The 19,507-nt window shown below is 41.3% G+C and overlaps 1 protein-coding gene across 1 annotated transcript in view; it reads right to left on the bottom strand.

The window, feature by feature from the left end:
* Positions 1–19,507, bottom strand: part of RASGRF2 (Ras protein specific guanine nucleotide releasing factor 2) — a 181,409-nt gene that overhangs the window by 61,905 nt on the left and 99,997 nt on the right. Inside the window, exons 13-17 of the mRNA XM_015571662.1 lie at positions 19,314–19,396; positions 13,930–14,178; positions 13,073–13,335; positions 4,735–4,863; positions 2,160–2,249 (exon numbers count right to left, since the gene is read on the bottom strand). Coding sequence (XP_015427148.1) covers positions 2,160–2,249; positions 4,735–4,863; positions 13,073–13,335; positions 13,930–14,178; positions 19,314–19,396 — 814 coding nt within the window. The remainder of the gene's footprint in view (positions 1–2,159; positions 2,250–4,734; positions 4,864–13,072; positions 13,336–13,929; positions 14,179–19,313; positions 19,397–19,507) is intronic.

The raw sequence follows: 19,507 nt of genomic DNA, 5'->3' as shown, positions 1-19,507 counted from the left end.
CCAATCAGCCCTGCTCTGAGCCCGACCAGGGGCTGCACCTAGGGATTGGGCCTGCCCTCTGCCACCCAGGAGCAGGCCTAAACCAGCAGGTCGTTTTCTCCTGAGGGGTCCCAGACTGCAAGAGGGCACAGGCCGGTCTGAGGGACTCTCCCCTTCACACCAGTGCACAAATTTTTGTGCACCAGGCCTCTAGTATGTAATAAAAGCATAATATGCAAATCGACCAAACAGCCAAACAGCAGAACAACCATTTGAACAACCATCCAGGACTACACTATGACACCCACTGGCACCAAACCAACCAAGGAGGGTGCAATGCGATTGGTCAGGGGCCAGGCCATCGCCCCATGATCCCTCCGCAGAGTGAGGCCCAGGCCACCAACTGGAGGGCTGCAGCAGATGGGTGGGGCCTCACTCTGAGAGGAAAGCCCAGGTCCTGGGTCCTGGGTGCCGGAGGGAGGCCGGTGCTGGGAGCCATTGGGGGTGGGGGGAAGAAGGAAGGCTTACTCTTGCATTAATTTCGTGCATCGGGCCTCAGGTAAAAATAACTATTTCCCTCACAAACCATATTTACATTATGAAACTTGTGAGGAAGCTCTGAACTTCACTTTTTCCAAAGACAGACCAGTTGTGAGAACAAAGCCAGGAGAGGGTCTTAGCAAATCACAGCATAGTGAGGACGCCTTTATTCACCAAGAAATGTTCATTACTATAGAATATAATCAACAATGGAAGTCAGCTGGATTGATAAAATACAATATCATTACCATTACGGGCTGTTTTGTGTTATGCTGATGGGACTTTGAGGGGAAGGTTTTGGAAATCTTTAGGACAGAAATCACCAAACACCCCAATTTGCCTGACCACATCCAATGCAGTGGGTGTGGCAAAAATACTGAAGATGTAAGATGTGGTCAATCTGCAAATATTTTCATTCAGATGGAATACATATCATTACTACGGTAGTTCATGTTCATTATAGAACATCTTTCTTTGTTCTTACTTCATTGTAGAAAAAATTCACAGATAGTAGCTACGAGATACTATTGTTGACTATAGGTTCATAGGCTTTGGAAATGGCCTCCTTTGTGGCAGGTGAACAATGGTTCTTCATCAATCACTGATCTACAACGGATGACAATCGGCACCCATTGGGTTAGTTTAGGTGCAGCCATTCACAGCAACAAGGCTGTGAAACCACATACAGAATTATTTGAACACAGTGTTCTCCTTGCATGCGAGAGAAGAGGACAGAGACAATGAATATGCTTTTCATCTATTAAAATACTGTGCTTTTAATTATTCCTGCTTTACCCTGAAAATTAACTAACAGCAACTCAGAAAGCATTGAGGAGCTACTGGATATAAATTATGAGTCAGTTGAAGCAATAGTTCCCTCCTCCTCCCCCCTCCACAGACTTCCTTCCCACCTTGCAGATGCCTTTAGCATTGCACTCAACTAAAAGGGAAATACTAGTACATGTTTTTGGTAATATGGCTAAAAAGGTTATAGAACTCCATAAAACATGGGGAGACAACACATCCTTCTCTGATACAGAAATTCTCAAAAGTGTCACCCATAGCCCACCTGTGTGAGACTCACCTCAGGTGTTTATTTAACATTCTCACCCCAGACACACTGACTTAGAATGGCAGCTGGGGATATGCATTCTCTTATTAAATATTACTTTTCTTTTCTATTTTTTTTTATTGATTTTAGAGAGGAAGGAAGAGGGAGAGAGAGATAGAAACATCAATGATGACAGAGTGTCATTGATCGGCTGCCTCATGCATGCCTCCTACTGGGGATTGAGCCTGCAACCCATGCATGTGCCCTAACCAGGAATCAAACCGTGGCCTCCTGGTTCATAGGTCGATGCTCAATCACTGAGCCACACTGGCCAGGCCAATATTATTTTTCAATTATAGTTGACAAACAATATCATATTAGCTTCAGGTGTACAACATAGTGATTAGACATTTATAAACTTTACAAAGTGATCATCCTGATAAGTCTAGTGCCCACTTGGTGCCATACATAGTTATTACAATGTGGGAACCTGCATTCTTAACAAGTATATAACAAGACTGACAGGCAAAGATCAATGATTTAATATGAATTGCCTTGTGTCTTTACTTAGCTGCTGGCCCCTACTCACCCGGTGGACTCCCGTGTCCTGCTGCAGCTGTGGCAATTGCAAAGGCAGAAGCAGGCGAAACAGAGCAGTGGGAGCTGTCAGCCATCTGTCCTGGTTATTGAAAAAGAATGGAAATGGCATGGTGAGGCAGAAGGATAATAGTGTATAATAAAATTCTCATTTCATTCCTGTAATGAATGAACAATTGGGCCAAATGCTCTATATTTTCCTTATTAATAGGCAAATAATAGGATTCTACATCAGCAAGTCCACTCTACATGTATACTCAAGAGAAATGAAAACATATGTCCACACAAAAACTTACACATGACTATCCAAAGCAGCATTATTCGTAATGGCCCAAAAGTAGAAACAACCAAATGTCTATCAACTGATGAAGGGGTAAACCAACTGTGGTATATCCATACAATGGAATATCATTAAGCCACAAAAAGGAATGAAGTACATACATACTACAACATGAACGAGTCTTAGAAATATTATGCTACATGAAAGTCACAAAAAGTCATGTATTATATAATTCCATTTATATAACAGGTAAATCCATAGAGGCAGAAAATAGATTAATATTTGCCAAGGAATGGAGGAAAATGAAAATGAGGAGTGACTAATGGGTACAGGGTTTCTTTTGGGGGATGATGAAAATGTTCTGAAATAAGAAAGTGGGTATGGCTGCACAACATTATGAATATATTAAAAACCACTAAATTGTACTTTAAAAGTGTAAACTTTATGGTATATAAATTATATCTCAATCTGAAAAGCATTTTTTAAATATTCTACATCATGTTGCCAACATAATTTTCTCCTCAAAACACCTTTAAAGGTAGGAATGCTTTCTAAAATTAAAAAACAAAATGCACTCAGCACCATTCTGCAGTCCCTCTCCCTCCTTGGATATTTTACACACAGCATTTGATAATGTTGATGTTAAAATCACTGTTTTTCCCCCCTCAGGCTTTTAGTGAAAATAGGTTACTGTGATTGTGACCTGAAGGGTTTTTAATAGTTTGCCCCTAAGTTCTACAGTCATGCTTAAAATAAATAAGAGGGGACGCAGAGGTTAAATGCCTACACACAAGGACACAGAAAAGCTCTATCCTCTCAGCAGTAGCCTTAAAACATGTGTGGGAACAAGGTAGCAAGTGGTCAGATGAACAGTCAAAATTTCAGATACACAGTGAGAAAATGTGTGATACTGTTCCCATTTGGATCCTCCATAATATAGATTTCTGCTTCCTTCCTATGTGCCTATGTCACTATGATTTAGTCATATCAAGGAAAAAGCAAAAGACAGTTAATCCACAAACAGAATGCAGATTTCCAAAAAAAGTTTATATAAATTAGAAATTTTATATGAATATAAACATCTGAAAAGAGAGTCCTACCCAAGTGAATAGCATCTAATTCTTGCCTTGGTAGAGTTTGCTTCCATGGGCTTTGGCCCCAAACTCAAGGGGGTCTGTCCCATGTGCAACGGTCAAAAAAGTCGCTAAGGCCTGGATTGACCAAGGCTCTAAGAATGGTAAAGAGATTTGGCTAATTATATAATAGTCTTACAACAAGCCAGGAAGGTCTGGTTTGTCACCTTCATTTACCAGAACCATCTAAGACCCATAATTGACCAGCAGCCTGAAATCGGTCTCGAGGTCTGCCATCCATCAGGGCAAATCAAACAACAGCCTGACCCAGGGTGGCTGGGCTTGGAGCTGATGGAAGTGATGACAGCTTCGAGCACTTGGCTGAGGCTATAAATGAAATGATGGTTTGGAGCCATGCACTCTCCTCTATCTTTTGCTAAACTGCCCTACTTGAAGCACAAGTACTGAAGCCAAAACCATGTCTTTACATTTCACTTCAGTTACTTGAGTAGAATATGGTTTCATAATTGTATATTTCCCCCATCCAACTTGAAATAATTGGCTTGAGGAGAGAAGGGAACATTTCAAAAACAACTGTTATTTGGCTATATTATTTGAGCAATGGGGAAAATGAAGAGAGAAAAGATTTTTATCTTCTGTTCTGATGGTTTTTCCTCCAATTAGAGGACATTTGGCATGTTTTAAAATGAATGAATGGGTAATACTTTCCAATTTTCATAACTATAGAAAATATACTGGTTTCTTCCACTAGCAATAATGATTGGGGTCCCTTGCAGCTATGCCTTGTTTTTAGATGAAATACTGTTCTTCATAAGCTTAGCCCCAAAATTGTGGTGTCCCAGATGAGCCTATTTGATACACACTTATGGCAAGGTATCAGAGTCTGGGAACATTTTGGTAAAATAAGATTCTGAAATTCTTGTTTTAAACAGATTCTTCAACTGGCAGTCGGCGAGTACAGGCCCGCTGACTCACATCACTCCACACAAAGTGCAATGCAATAATGGGTCACATAAACATTGGTGAAACTAATGGCATATTCTCTAACCATTTATTTTTCCACTACCGGGTTCAATAGTGATACTATTTGCATCTAAATGATTTTCATATCTGAGAGAGTAAGGCAAACAAAAGACCTAGAAGCTAGAAATCATCTTTCACTTCTTCTTTCCGAGTCCCTTTCTGACTCTCACCTCCAGGCTGGCGGTAGCGCAGGTGCCGAGGCGTTGAGGGCGACCTGCCAGGTGAAAGTTCCGTGGCGTCCACTGCAGGGGAGCCCTCCACTGCTGCTCGCTCCACGGGGGCGGACTCTAGGACTGCTGCTTTAAAACATCGTGAATTTTAACAAGCGGGCCGTACATTCAGAAGCTTCTTGTCAGTATCATGCATAGAAAACACAAAAGTTTGTTATGGAGAATAAGCATTCGCCTACATTTTCAGAGGGGTTTCCTCTGAAATTGAGTCCTTCCTCCTGCAGCATGCTGATGACACTAAATCTAAGTGTAGAACTTCCCCACCCATGTCTTGCTGACCCTGCGGAGCTTGACTGACTCCAGGTAGCCCCATCTGTCCAACACAACAGCAGATGTTTAAGACAACAGGGAATGGGGAGCCGGTCTCCTGCCCTCCAGAATGTTTCCGCCTACTTCAAATGGGGAAAGAGGAACTTTTGCAGAGCGTAAATCAGTCTGGGATCAAAATTGGGACTTCACGAGTTCTTGGCTAGGGCTGCCCCTCGAAGCCAACTGAAGTTTGCATCTCTACCAAGGTGGCTCCCGAGGACTCCTAAGGATCTAGAGCTGCGCTGTGCAAACTGGTAGCACCAGCCAAATATGGTCACGTAGACCTGAATTAAAATTAAAGTTAATTTAAAATGTGTCTGGTCCTCAGTGGCACTAGCCCCATTTCAAGTGCTCAGTAGCCACATGTGGCCAGGGCTGCACTCCTGGGCAGCATAGACAGAGAGCATTTCCATACTCCCAGAAGTTCTAGCAGAGAGCCCAGACCCAGAGCTACAGATTAGCAGGAGGCAAGAGGAGACTTTTACAATGAAAGTTGGGAGGTTTTGAGATAATTTGAGCCTCTTCACTGCGCTGACATCCCATGAATAAAAGACACATTCTAGGGTCACACCGAGGCTATTACTGATGTTTCCATGTGGCTTATTAGTCAGGTAAAACTACAACATTGTGTGAGTTCTTTCAAGGAAATACACTACAGAAATTTCATAAATTTCTAACAATTCTTTCACTTATTTTCCCTTGGGCTTTCATTAACCAATAAAATCTGTGTCACCTCCACTGATTTCACATGACCCCTGTCAGCAGAAATACTCTCAACAACTCCCTTTGCCACTCCATTCAAGATTTCGTCTCTAAATTTTACAAAACTCCTAATGACTTTATACAAAGCCATTTTCACACTTGCATGTGATTTACTCCCTTAGAAATATGGCCACAATTTTGCCTTTTTGAAACACACAAAGGCCAGGGGAGGGAAATGGTTAGCATCTTTCCTTGAATGACATAATTACAGCAAAGCTGGCAATGATGCAGGATGCAGACCAAAAAAAACCAGTGCTTAGCTGTTAGTTTTATTATTTTCTAAATAACTCCCTCAAAATTCAGTAACGGAAGGCATCTGCTCTGCAAGAACAAGCAGAATATCAAATACATGTCCTTGTTCTGATCCAACCATTCATTTCTCTGAGGCAAATGAGAAAATTGAGTCAGCAATTACATTGAGCCCCCAAAACTTCCCAGTGAGAGAGCTGGACAGGCCCCGAATGTCCACGGGAAGAACAGGAAAGCTAAGAATAACACTGTCAGCCGATCGACACCTATAAAGAAGAGAAACCATGCCAGCAGGGTGGGGGCAAAGAAGCATTTCCTTCTGGCCTGTTCACTTTTAATCAAGTTCCATGCAAACAGCTTTGTCTACAGGACGAGTGGGAGAGCTGGTTCCAAACAAATGCTAAAATTGGGAGCACTTTCAGCCCACAGGCAGGCAATTTTCAAACCAAGAACACAGAAACAGACACCAGTGATGAGGGCCCTTCAGTGATGCTCGGGGTAGGCTGCACAGCCGAGGCCCAAGTGAATGCTGACGGGCGAGGGACCCCATTCAGTGAGCCGCTGCCCTGGGCTCTCTCTTCTTGCCGGCCATTGCTTTGATCTTTATTGAGACTCCACCATTGGATGGAGTCTGGATGTGAGCTGGGCTGATATTTGTGCTTTTTAGAAGAATTCAGGGTAAGAGAAGGGGGGGCTGCCTGCGAGCAAGAAAGGAGAGCATGAATGAATGCTGTGTTAGCCCGGAGCAGATCGAAGGCCTGGGTTCACAGCTCACAGTGTCACTCATTTTTAGAGATATTTTCTATTCCTCTTATTTCCCTTCTTGTCATTTGAGGTTCTCTTGCTAGGAATTGTGGCAAGGCCGGCAGTATAACTGCAATGACAATAAAACTGGACAAAGGTCACTAGCATTTTTCAAAGAGCGCACCCTGAAACTGTATAGCTGGACCGCAGTGAGAGAGACCCCTGCCTCGGTATGGACCTAATGGGGGGAGCTGGCATTAGGCAATGAGGCTGTGTAGTGCTGTATCTTGAAGTAAAAAGCAGAAAATGTATAAACAGTTGGCACAGGATTCTTATTCAAGTTTGCCAATTGTTTTAAGTGTTAACATTATGCAAAGCACAAGCAAACATCTTTCAAATGAAAGGCAGATCAGCGTCTCCCTTTTCTGTGCCAATTGGAATTTTCAAGACTAGACAGTAGAGTTAGCACAGCAGCGCTCTTGACTTCTACAGCTGTTGCACGCACACGTGAACACAGGCGCACACCCACACTCACACACACCCACACATGCACACACACCTACTCTGAGCTTGTCTGACTGATGCTGAAGTAGTGTTTCGTCCCTGACTTTCCTAGAACTACTTATGACCCAATTTAACCATATTCCAATGCAAAATAAAATTAAAACTAAGTCTGTAATTCCTTTGTTTCAGCATTCAGAAAAACGACAAAGAGCCCCCTGATCCCAGAATTACTTCCAAGCTTCCTACTCACAGTGTTTTCTTGATAAGGACCCACAGGATAAATTGTTCTCAAGTCTCAGTAGAAAAAAGATGTGCCCGCACACCAATCTATCTTAGGTTTCAATAGGAATCATGTAACTGATTACATCCAGAACCAAAATCAAGGCAACTCTAGGAACTGCAGAGGACCACACAGTATTCATTTGTTCACTAACCATACACTTAGCCTCCCACAGTTTTTTTTCATTGCCTGATTTCCTTGTCTATTTTATTTTATTTTTATTTATTTATTTTTCTTTAGCTCTTGAAGGCACTCTTTTTTAATGTATAGATTATTGCTACAGAGTTGTTTAATTATTTTGCGGGCATGAATTCTCTGTATACTTGTTCATATATATTTTAATAAAGGCAAATTTTCAGAGAAAAGATAACATAAAATGAATAAGTAGCTTCTAGATCCCTTCCTATGAGAAGGGTAAATGAGGAGCTCCTTGGAGAAATGACGTTTGCTAAAACTGTGTTGTCCAAAACAGTGATTAGTTAAAGTTAAATTAATTAAAATTCAATAGAAGTATCAATTAAGTTGCTGTGTTACACTAGCAACTTTTAAAAAAATCTTTATTGTTATTTTATTTTTAATCCAGTTGCATCACATGCCTGTTAGAACAGCCACCTTAAATATTTTTAAGAACAAAATGCGAAGTAAATATATTAAAAGTCACCAGAAGACAGCTACAGAAACGGGGGGCAGGGGGTGTGGGAATAAAGATGCATAAAAGTGGCCAAGAACAAAGTGCTTAATGAAAGTGCTGGGGGCCAGTCATGGTAAAAGTGAGAGAGAAGGGGGCGAGTGAGTGGGTGGGCAGGGGCACTGACACCTCTGGAGTAGAGGCTGGCTCTAATGCACCTTATTCAGTGCTATTTGGCTCGCCTAGACACAATCCTGAACTTCCCCTCATCCTAGTGACAGGAGCTCTGCATTCAGCCAGGACCTGGCACATCAAAGTGACATTTCTAACCCATGAACCATGTGGATAAACTAACCCTTGACAATCTACCTGCAAATCATTTGTTTTGAGGAAATCCAGTGATGAACGGAGGCATCAAGCCCTCAACTTCAGCTATTTCTATAATGCAAGAGAGAACCTAATAATTTTACCACACGGTTATTCGTGGCTCTCCCCATCGAAGGTCCCTGGTCATAAATGATCGATGGTGCCACATGACAAGCTCTCTAGTCACCACTAGCTGTGCCCACAATGATCCCACCTGTGTCCAGCATCTGTACTGATAAGTCTTTGCAGCCTTTGCCAGTGTCCTTCCCAAGAGCTTGATCTAGTTATTTCTCATTTATCTTGGTTTCCCTGAGTCTAACTTGCTCCAGAGAAAAAACTACTGATTCCTACTAGTGACCATACCTCCCTCCATCCTAAAGTCAGCTGAGCAGGCTTTATGATATGGCACTGGGCCATCACCATAAATTCTGGGCTTGGGTTTTGAAAACTAGAACTAGGGAACTTGGTGACTAATGCAAATAAATAAATAAATAAATCTGTGTAAAACAAATTAAAGCAGCGATTTTCAACTTTTTTCATCTCATGTCACACAAAATAATTACTAAAATTCTGTGGCACACTAAAAAATATATTTTTAGCTGATCTGACAAAAAAGTTATACATCTGATTCATTCACACCAGTCAGCTATTGTTGTGATGGCTGTTGTCATTTTTTATTTGATAATCTAAGGGGGAAAAGGTCAGTGCCCCCGACTAAATAGTCAGATATTGCATGTTTTAAAAATTCTTGTGGCGCACCCGTTGAAAATCACTGCGTCAAAGTAAAAGAATTAATTATGGTGGGCAATGGGAAGCTTAATTGAGGACCCCTACAACTATGACACATATTAGACTAAAATGCAAAAAGAAATAGATTTTTCTTTGGCTTCTCTATTAAAGAAAAATGAATATTGATATATTAGGCCCTAGGCCAATTAAAAGAAAATCTCTGGGAAATTACAAAAAAGAGGAAAAATTCTTACCACACACCCATTAGGATGGAAACTATCAAAAGAACAGAAAATAATAAGTGTTGGCAAGGATGCAGAGAAATTGGAACTCTGTGCACCATTGGTAGGAATGTAAAATGGTGCAGCCACTATGGGAAATATGTGGACGTTCCTCAAAAAATTAAAACTTGAATCACCATATGATCCAGCAATCTCACTTCTGGGTAGATATCCAAAAGAACTGAAGGCAGGATCTCCCCTATTCACTGCAGCATTATTCACTATAGGCAAAAGATGGAAGCAACCCAAATGTCTTTCAGAGGAAGAACAGGTAAAGAAAAGATGAAATATATGTATATATATGGTGGAATGTTATTCATCTTTAAAATAAAGGGAACTTCTGGCACATGCTGCAACATGGATGAACCTTGAGACATGATGCTAAATGAAATAAGCCAGCCACAAAAAGACAAATACTGTATGATTCCATTTACATGAGATATCTAAAGTAATTAAGCTCTAAAAACAGAAAACAGATGGTTGTTCCCAGGGGCTGGGGGGAGAGAGAAATGGAGCACTGTTCAATGGGTATAGAGTTTCAGTTTTGCAAGAGGAAGAAGTTCTGGAGATTAGTTGCAGAACAGCGTGACTATACTTCATGATACTGAATTATACACTTAAAAATGGTTTAGATGGTAAAGAAGAAGAAGAACAAAAAAGAGAAGAATGATTTTTTAGGAGAGTTGTGTGTGTTTTTTTTTTAAGTTGCCTCAATACTAGAAAGCCCTAGAAGACTAGCGACAGGGTCTGCTCTGCAGGGCTGCACATGGCATCAGAATTGGACAAAAGCTGCCCCTTCGATATATATATATATTTACACACACACACACCTAAGTGACCATTACGACTGGTCAACCAAATGACCAGTTGTTGACCGGTCACTATGACACGCACTGACCACCAGGGGGCAGACACTAAATGCAGGAGCTGCCCCCTGGTGGTCAATGCGCTTCCAAAGCCAACCTCCTGTGGCCAGCCAATCTCCTGCAGTCCCTCCCCCTGGCTAGATGGCCCTGATCATTCCCGATAGCCAGCCAGGCCTAGGGACCCCACCTGTGCACCAATTCATGCATTGAGCCTCTAGTATATATATATAAAAGCTGTCCCTTCAGAAGCAATGATGTCTCCTGACCTCAAAAATGGCTTTCACCAGTTGGGTTTAACAGTAACCCTTTGCTCATATGTTCACCCATTTCCAACCCACTTATCCATTCTTCTGGCTCATGTCAGTGACATGTCCTGATTCTACTCAACCGGACATGATCTCCTGTGCTTTTCAACCTCCAGAGCACTCTGTCTACATCTCCTGTACTACCTGCCCTTCCAGTTATGTGATGTCTATCTTCTCCACATAACTGGAGTTAAGGGGCCAGGGCACCATCTTATCCACCACCATGGACACTGTGGCACAACAACCGGCACAGAGAAGGCGAAGCAATGACTCTTGAACACACCTGCCATGTTCTAATTCAAACCACAGCCTCAGAGCCACAAATGTCTGACACTCACATGCTTATTCCTGAAGCTCTTCGAATTCAAAATAACACAAGAATCTACTAGACTTATCTTCAGATTTCTCCTCCTCTATTTACTGCAATCCCATAAAGGAGTGGAAAGAACTCGCCACATTCTGGGAAACTCCTGTTGTTCTCAGGGCACCTGCCACAGAGGGGGGCTGAGAAAGCCGTCCTAAGTCATCCTATTTGTGGAGGTGCCCAGGCACAGGTGCTGGATCAAACCCCACGGGCGCTTGTCAGCTTGTGTTCTGCCTCATTATCCCTGAGAAGAATCCATCATGATTCTGCTGAAAATTGTTGTTCTAATGACTTTTTAATTATCTTCCTCCTTTCCTCCGCCTTAGTTGCTAACTTGTCAATTTAATTAAAGAATTTCTTGTTTAAAGGGTTCTACTTTTGACGATGACAACCACTCCAGTTAAAATTCCATTAAGTACTTCACTCGGGAAGCTTATATTAATGATCGGAGCTAGAAAGTACATAGAAGCTTCAAGCAGATAGACAAGCAGGGGAGACTACTTCCATCTGGGTGATCCTCCTTGAAATTTGGACACATTGTCTGATTAACTGCCCAATTTTTATTTTGTTATCAGGAAGTAAATCAGTTATTATACAGCAAAAAAAAATAATAAAGCTGTTTGCTAATTTGGCTGTGAAACCTTTTTTTGTTTACATTACAGACATACTGGATTTACAGAAGCAACAAGGGTCACCTCCTCCGACCCTATCTACACTGTACCATGCTGAGGAAGGTAAGGCGATACGCCATAGACCCTCAAACAGTTCACTGAGAGTTTTGCTTGATACATTTATTTAACAAAAATTTACTACCTGCCAGGCACTGGCCAAGGCACTGAATGTACAGAGGTGAACACGATAGATAAGGTTGCTAACCTCACGGAGCTTAAATGGGGAAAGACTGTCCAGGCAGAGGGAAGAACAGATGCCAAGGCCCTGAGGCAGCAATGAATGAGATGTTTCTGAGACACAAAAAGGAAATCAATGTGACTAGAGCCTAGTAGATGAGGGAGCAGAGCAGGAGCAGAGGTTGAGAGGGAGATAGTATCCAAGTCTGATAAGGTCTGAAGGCATGGGCAGGGACAATGTACTTTAAGTGTGATAGGAAGGCTTTAGAGAACTTAATCAGAAAACAAATAATCGAATCTACCTTTTTTTAAAATTGTACTATTTTTTTAATCTACCTTTTTAAAAACCATTTTGAGTGCCAAGGACAATAAACGCTGTCTCAGATTTGATTTTTCTTCCCATATCTCTGCTGTAACATGGAGTGTTGCCTTGGTAACTAAACTGAAGAAACCATCTTAATGCTTCCAGGCTAAAGCATCCTTTGCAGGGGAGGCTGGAAGCAGTACAGGTGCTTAAGGCAGACACTGCAGAAGAAGAAGGCTCTAAGCACCAAACTCATGGTGAAGGTGTTCCCAACCTACCTCTATGCAGAGTATCATGCTAGGTAGGCTCTTTGTCCAACCAGCCTTAATCATATTTCATGAACAACCTTCCAATAATACCATTCAGATAATGCTATTCTTCCATAGACCGCAGTTAGCTTTTACTATAGAAGGCAGTAAGAGAACTAACCTTGATCTCTTTTCCACAAAAGCTAGAGGGAACTATAGGAGTTTTTCCTTCTAACTACTCATTGCATACATTCTACATTCTATGCAGAAGTAGGAAAGTCGTAAAAAATGGGAACTAGGGTTCCAGAAGCAACGGTGGGGAAGCAGGTGGCCAGCAAACACGGGGTGTGGCAGCTGGATAATACCTCTTTGAATACTTCGTTTTAGCTTGTTACACAGATCCACGCGGGGGTTATCTACATGCTCTTCTACAGATCCCGGGCTTTGTTCTGGAGAAGAGAGGCTTCTGCTAAGATCCAACGGTACTTTACCAGTGTGCGGCGGTGGGGACGCAGCAGGGCTGTGGGGGGTGGTAGGACTGCTGGACGCCGAGGCGGTGGTCAGGTCCAAGGCTCCTATCCTTGAATTCAAGGGAGAAGTCAAGGACAGCTTTCTGGCCCTCACTGGGGAGGCTGTTCTGGACACGGCTCGGGGTGGTGGGGAAGAGAATTTGCGACACAGACGTGGAGATTTGCCATCAACCAGATGTTCACCTCTGCTGTTCTGGCTGGTGGCGAAAAACAGTTCCAGTGACCTGGAAATATGAGCAAAAGCTATTAACAGATTGTAGCCAAGTGAAAATTATTCCCCCGACATCATTCAAGAACATGTTCCCGACATTAAAAGGCCACAATATCATCACACGTCTGTTGCTGGGTTCCCTTCATTTCAGTGCCACCTATATTCCACACACTTGCCAAAGGAACACAGACACTTTTTAGGCCATGTCTAGTCCCCTGCTGCTAAACTGTGGTCCAAAGACAAGAAATGCAGACTCAGGCTCCACTCCAGACCTGCAATCAGAGCCTGCAATTGCACAACATATTAAAGTTTGTGCATATTCAAGTTTGAAAAACACAACTGTAAAAAAAAAAAAAAATAGAAACGCCTCAAATAACGGAGTTAGCTTCCAAGTAATCACAGAGCAAGCCAAGGCCAGTTGGGGACTACAGGATTCTCACATTCTTCCCTCGAGACCTATCTGAGACCTCTACTCACCCCCTTCTACTGTTCGAAGGCAAGACAATACCCTCAGGGCAGCTCTGCAGAGCCGGGCTGCTCACCTGCGGGAGGGGAGACCCAGGAACCAGGAGGCCACACCTTCATGAGAGGCAAACCCCGGGCCTACCTGACCGGGATGGAGGTAAAAGGCCTCTTGTATATGTCAGAAAGCTTCGCCAGCACCTGGGCTGCCGTTGTGAAAATACGATAGGTGTGCAGAAAGGTGTTGAGGAAATCGATACTGAGAAACCGCAAGTCCGTCAGCCGCTCCAAGAGGCGCTCCACGCTGGCATAACGGATCTGGGGCACTTTGCAGGAGTTGAGTGTTTTACTGAAGCAAATGTCGATGTCGTCTTTATGAAGACGGGCATCAGACCTGCGCACAAAGCAGGAGCGTGAGAACAAACCCAGGACACGTGCCTCTCGACCACGGAGGGTTTACGCGCCGGTAAACACATACTTGGGTAAGGGCCTCCCACCGCAGTTGATAAAAGATGTTGATATGACACATTACAGAAAACAAGGCAGGGCTATAAAAACATCGACTATGCCATTATAATTTAGGAAGGTCAGAACTGATTGTGGAGAAGATAATAATCATTCATTCATGTTGTGGATTCCTTCTGTAGGAGAGGAAAAATAATTTCCCTCTGCCCTTCTGAGTTCTTGGCTGAGACCCCAGTAATAATGGACAGATTAGCAAGAGAAAAACAAACAATTTTATTAACATGGATACCTGGGAATTACCCAAGAAGAAACGAGTAACTCCCCGAGGTGGCTTAAATTCAGGATGAAACATCATCTCAACAGGGAAAGGGGAGGAGGAATGGCAGTCACTTACAGAAGAGTAAATGACTTAGGGGGAAGATGAATGGGTCTCCAGAAGAATAGATGGAAGATAAAATAGTGTGTGACAGTGTGTCTGGGAGTGGTACTGACGTCTAGCCTCCTCTCCTGTGATAAGGGTGAATCCTCTCTGCTTAATGAAACTCTCTGGGAAGGGATTTATGACAATTAAGTACCTTTTGGAGGATCTATCTTTAGGCAGATAAAGGGAGTTTAGAGAAAGACTCTTCAGGCGTTAGCTGTTTTTCAAGTTCCTATTGCTCAAAATAATCAATATAACTAAGTGGCATATTTTGAGGTGGCATAATCTGCTACCCTTACCTTCTCTCTAGTTCAATCGTGTTTTATTAAGAAAATGAGGCCAACAGCCTTATTTAGGAGGGGCTTTGCTTATGCCCTTAAATCAGAATATCAAAAATGCCCTTAAAAACTAATGGATGGCATTCTCCCCACAGAGGGGTTAGGGGAGGGGAAGAGACAGATATCACTGCTATATCTGTGGTGTGTGTTTTTTTCTCACTTCTAGTTTTGTGCATTTGTGTTTCCCCTTATTTCTTGACTAGACTGACTAATAGATGATAATATAAGGAATTTTTCCCTCTAGAATTAGCTCTTTACCAATTCTACTATTTTTCTATATTTTAATTTATTAATGTCTGTTCTGATTTTATTTCCTTCCTACACTTTCCTTGCAGTTTATTTTGTCATTCTTTAACATCTTGAACTGAACACTTAGTTCACTCCATTCTTCCTGGATTATTAATGCATTTAAGGCAATCTGTTTTATGAGTACAGTTTAATCCATAAGTTGTGTAAAAGGCTTTCAATTCACTATTTTGCAGTATTGAAAATGTCTTCATATATTTTAAAGTAAAATGGGCAAAGGAGGTCAATTGTGTGGTGATGGGTAGTGACTAGACTTATGGCACATCATTTTGTAGTGTATACAAATATCAAATTATAATGTATACCGGAAACTAATATAATGTTATATACCAATTTTACCTCAATAAAAAAGGTAATGGGTGAAACATTGGCTGTGAACCCTTGTAGAGGTTGCTGCGAGGCTCTGCTCCTTCTCATCCTATGAAACCTCCCCTCTGGTTGCTCCTCAACCTGACTGTGCTGATCCACTGGGAGCCTGTGGAGAGCAGACTGAGGAGAGGACTTCAGCAGCCCTGGAGTCCCTCTGCCTCACGCAGAGCCCTCAGCCAGTGGTGGGCGTTTGGGGGAAGGGCAAAGGAGGCCCGCAGAGAAGCTAAGTTGGTAAGAGGGAAAACGTCGAAGCAGAGGTTGAATCCAAGTGGGGCTCAGAGAAATGCCCCTCTTTGCCAGGACTGCCCTGAGCTTTCACATTCCCTTCTGAGATCCCGTGTTCCCTTTCCTTGCAGCATCTCAGAGCAGGCGATCAATGAGCCCTGGGTTTCACCACTTGATTAAAAGATATGCTACAGGGCCAGTGATGTTCAATGAGGTCATTGCTTGCCAAGAATCAGTTGGCTTGTTGCGTGAGTGCCCTTAATTATCCCTTTCAGCACCTCGAGGGGTTTCAAATTATATATTTATTTTCTTTGGGATAAAAAGGAATCAATAGCTTTCTTAGCTTGCTCTTGGAAACTTCCCACCCCAAAGTAAGCTCAGTGCAGGTGGAAGGATTTCCGTTGCAGGCCTGAAATGGCATTTTAAATGAGCTGCTCAGCCCTGCTGCGGAATTGACTAAGGGCGGGCTGCTAGTTTCACTGATCTTGAAAACGCACATGCACATCTTTGGGGATTCTTGAAAACTGCATGGCTCTTTTTTCCACTCACTATGTGAGCCTCAACCAGCTATACTTTTCTGGTTCTTAATTTTCTCACTTGTGAAAAAGACCTTAGACACTTCTATGAAACAGTCTGTCTAAAGATGCCTGACTGAGGTAATCACTTTTTCTCCCACCGTTTTCCACCAAAGAACTCTACTTTCTAGGAAGGTTGAGGTTAACTATTATTAAAGGAAAGCAAACCTCAACCTATATACATAAATGTAAAATACCACTTAAAGGGATATTTTCACCTAATAAATGTCACGATCTTGCATTTTAATTGTACTTTGAGATTTGTATCTTTTTAAAAATATGTTTCTATTGATTTTTTTTAGAGACAGAGGAAGGGTGAAGGATAGAGAAATAGAAACATTGATGAGAGAGGAACATCATCGATTGGCTGCCTCCTGCACGCCCTCCACAGGGGATCAAGCCTGAAACCCAGACATGTGCCCTGAGCAAGAATCTTGGTTCCTGGGTCGATGCTCAACCGCTGAACTACACTGACTGGGCATCTTTTGACTATAATTACTTTAATCAAAACACTAGGAGGATAAAATATGCTGTAGCCAACATGAAATTAAAATAAAACTGACTAATTACACCACTGTCCTTCAAAATTGTGATCACATTCATTTTAAGTAAAGAAAAGAAATTGAATATTACGAAATTATTTAATTTTCTTTTATTATACTGAACAAGGTCTTTATTTCCTAAGGGACTCCCAAGAACGATATAATGTTGTTACTTAAGCCTTTTATGATAATAACTCCTTTTTGGTAAACACTTAAAAAAATATTAAAACATCAAACTCATATCACCTATTATAATTAGGAAGTTTTCAAAGGAAGTGAGTGCCTGCAAAGTGATGTCATGTCAGTAACAAGACACAATGAAGACAGGATAACTTTTTTAACTCTGAAAAATGTCATTCTCTCCCCGCCCCACTCCCATGGTGTACTGCCAAGGAGATGCACAGGGAGGCCAGAATACAGAATTTAGGGCAAAAGAGGGCCGTGGAGGAGACTGTCATAAGAAATAGAAATTACAAAATCATCCCTCTTTGTCTGATTGAGGAGAGCCAGGCTCAATGAGGCAGGGAAAATAGAAGAAAGAAATATATGAGATACATGAAACTGCTTGGTTAGAATTCTAGTGTAGTACAGATGGCATCAAAATAGACTCTATCAGAAAATCCTTACAGCTCAAGATACAGGTTTCTGTCCTTACAGGAGAACGGTTCCTACCCGTTCAAGTGTCACCTCTGTCCCCAAGGCAGGAAAGTCTTGATCTGTATGGGAGATAGTTACACAAACAAGCTTGGACGTGGACGCTGGTCAAATTGCCTTCATAGGGGACAGAAGATGCGTTTGGGTATCAGCCATAACCGGTCAGGCGCAAAACTGAAGTTTTATCTGTATTAATTTTTTAAAGTCAACAAAATATGTAAATAGTGGGTATGCAACTGCTCTGGGGTTTAGGCTACCATGTCCAACTGACATTCACATTCTAAAGCAGTTTGGACTTTCATGACTGTCTAACCTTCAAGAAAGTACTTTTAAAACAAATAACAATAGTAGATATTATATTGTGAAATATAAAAATAAGAATCCCATGAGTAGAAAATTAATAATAAAATTCTAACTCAATAATGTGAATTATAAAACTAAGTCTAAATTTGGACCTTTTGACTTAATAGTCCATGCTTGGTTTTAATCTCAGCATCACATATTTTTAACTGATCTGGTTCTAAAAAGACTATACTAAACTAAAAACCTAGAAAACTGAACACTAAAGGAATCTGTGCCCTAGAGTTTCAAATAATCCTACCACAAATATTTTTAAATTTGACTTCTAATTTAAAATGCTATCATTCTTTCATCATTTTTTCTATAGTAATTATGACACTAGTATAATGTACTCTGCCTTCATCTAATACAATATTTAATGTTTTAAAATTTTGACCATTAGAATCATGCTAATTAGAGCTACTACCTATGAAGAGGAAAGTTAATGTTATTTATTGCCTTAGCAAAAATAGTTCAGACCCCAACAGAGTCCACAAAAAAGGGATAGAAGACAAACATTTTTTAATTTTAAAATTAAAATGCTCTTATAAATACATTTTATTCTTAAAATTTGGAATGAAAATACCCAAAAGAATGAGATTAACAAATTGGTCAGCTACAAATTCCCAAAACAATGTCTGAATTTAGAAAGACAAAAGTACTTAGAGGTGAAAGCATTAATACAGAGAGCTATGAAACATAGCTATTGATATAGTTTCTCTTCTTAAATGGCAGTTTCCCTATTGATCACTCGAAATTATAGGATTTACTTTGTTAAGCAAACAGAGAGCAGGCTGGCAGCTCTGGGAAACAGCCTCTAGGACAGGTCCATGCACAGGCCGTGGGTAGATGGTACCATGGAACAGCCATATGATTCCCATTAGGTGTTTTTGAAATCTAAACATACTTCTATAACCAAATCTGAGGGATAAGATTCACACCCACTGGGAAGACACCAAAGCATCTGCCATACCTTGACCCAACCTCTGACCTTGGACACATCTGTCACAACTTCTTATACTGAACTTGAAAATCTCAGTAAGTTTTCCTGAGTGAAGGCATATGTCACAGCGTGAAAAATAATGTTTCTATGCTGTGAGTCAATAAACTATACGTCTGAAAAGCCATTCTGATAGTCTTATTTATATTAGCATGCCATGAATTATCATTTTACTGTCAAGAAACATTCACAATATGAAGCAGAATGCTACTGAAGCAATATTTTATTCATGGTTTCACAGTCTCTACCAATTTGATCTTGATTAAAATGCAAGGGAAAGTATTACACCACTTACTTAATCATATGTGGCACAGTGACTTTGGAATTCTCTTCAAACACTATAGTCATTAAACCATTACACCGTATATTGTCCACACACTGTGAAATTAAAAAATAGACAATTACAACCCACATGAAAACCTAGGCAGATCATATATTCCCAGAATTGTTTATAGCCACAAAACAATTTAGTTTCTCATCTCTCTCTCT

This window comes from Myotis davidii, unplaced genomic scaffold (genome assembly GCF_000327345.1).
Source record: "Myotis davidii unplaced genomic scaffold, ASM32734v1 scaffold44, whole genome shotgun sequence".
NCBI classification, from domain to species: domain Eukaryota; kingdom Metazoa; phylum Chordata; class Mammalia; order Chiroptera; family Vespertilionidae; genus Myotis; species Myotis davidii.
This window is presented reverse-complemented; position numbering and strand designations above follow the sequence as displayed.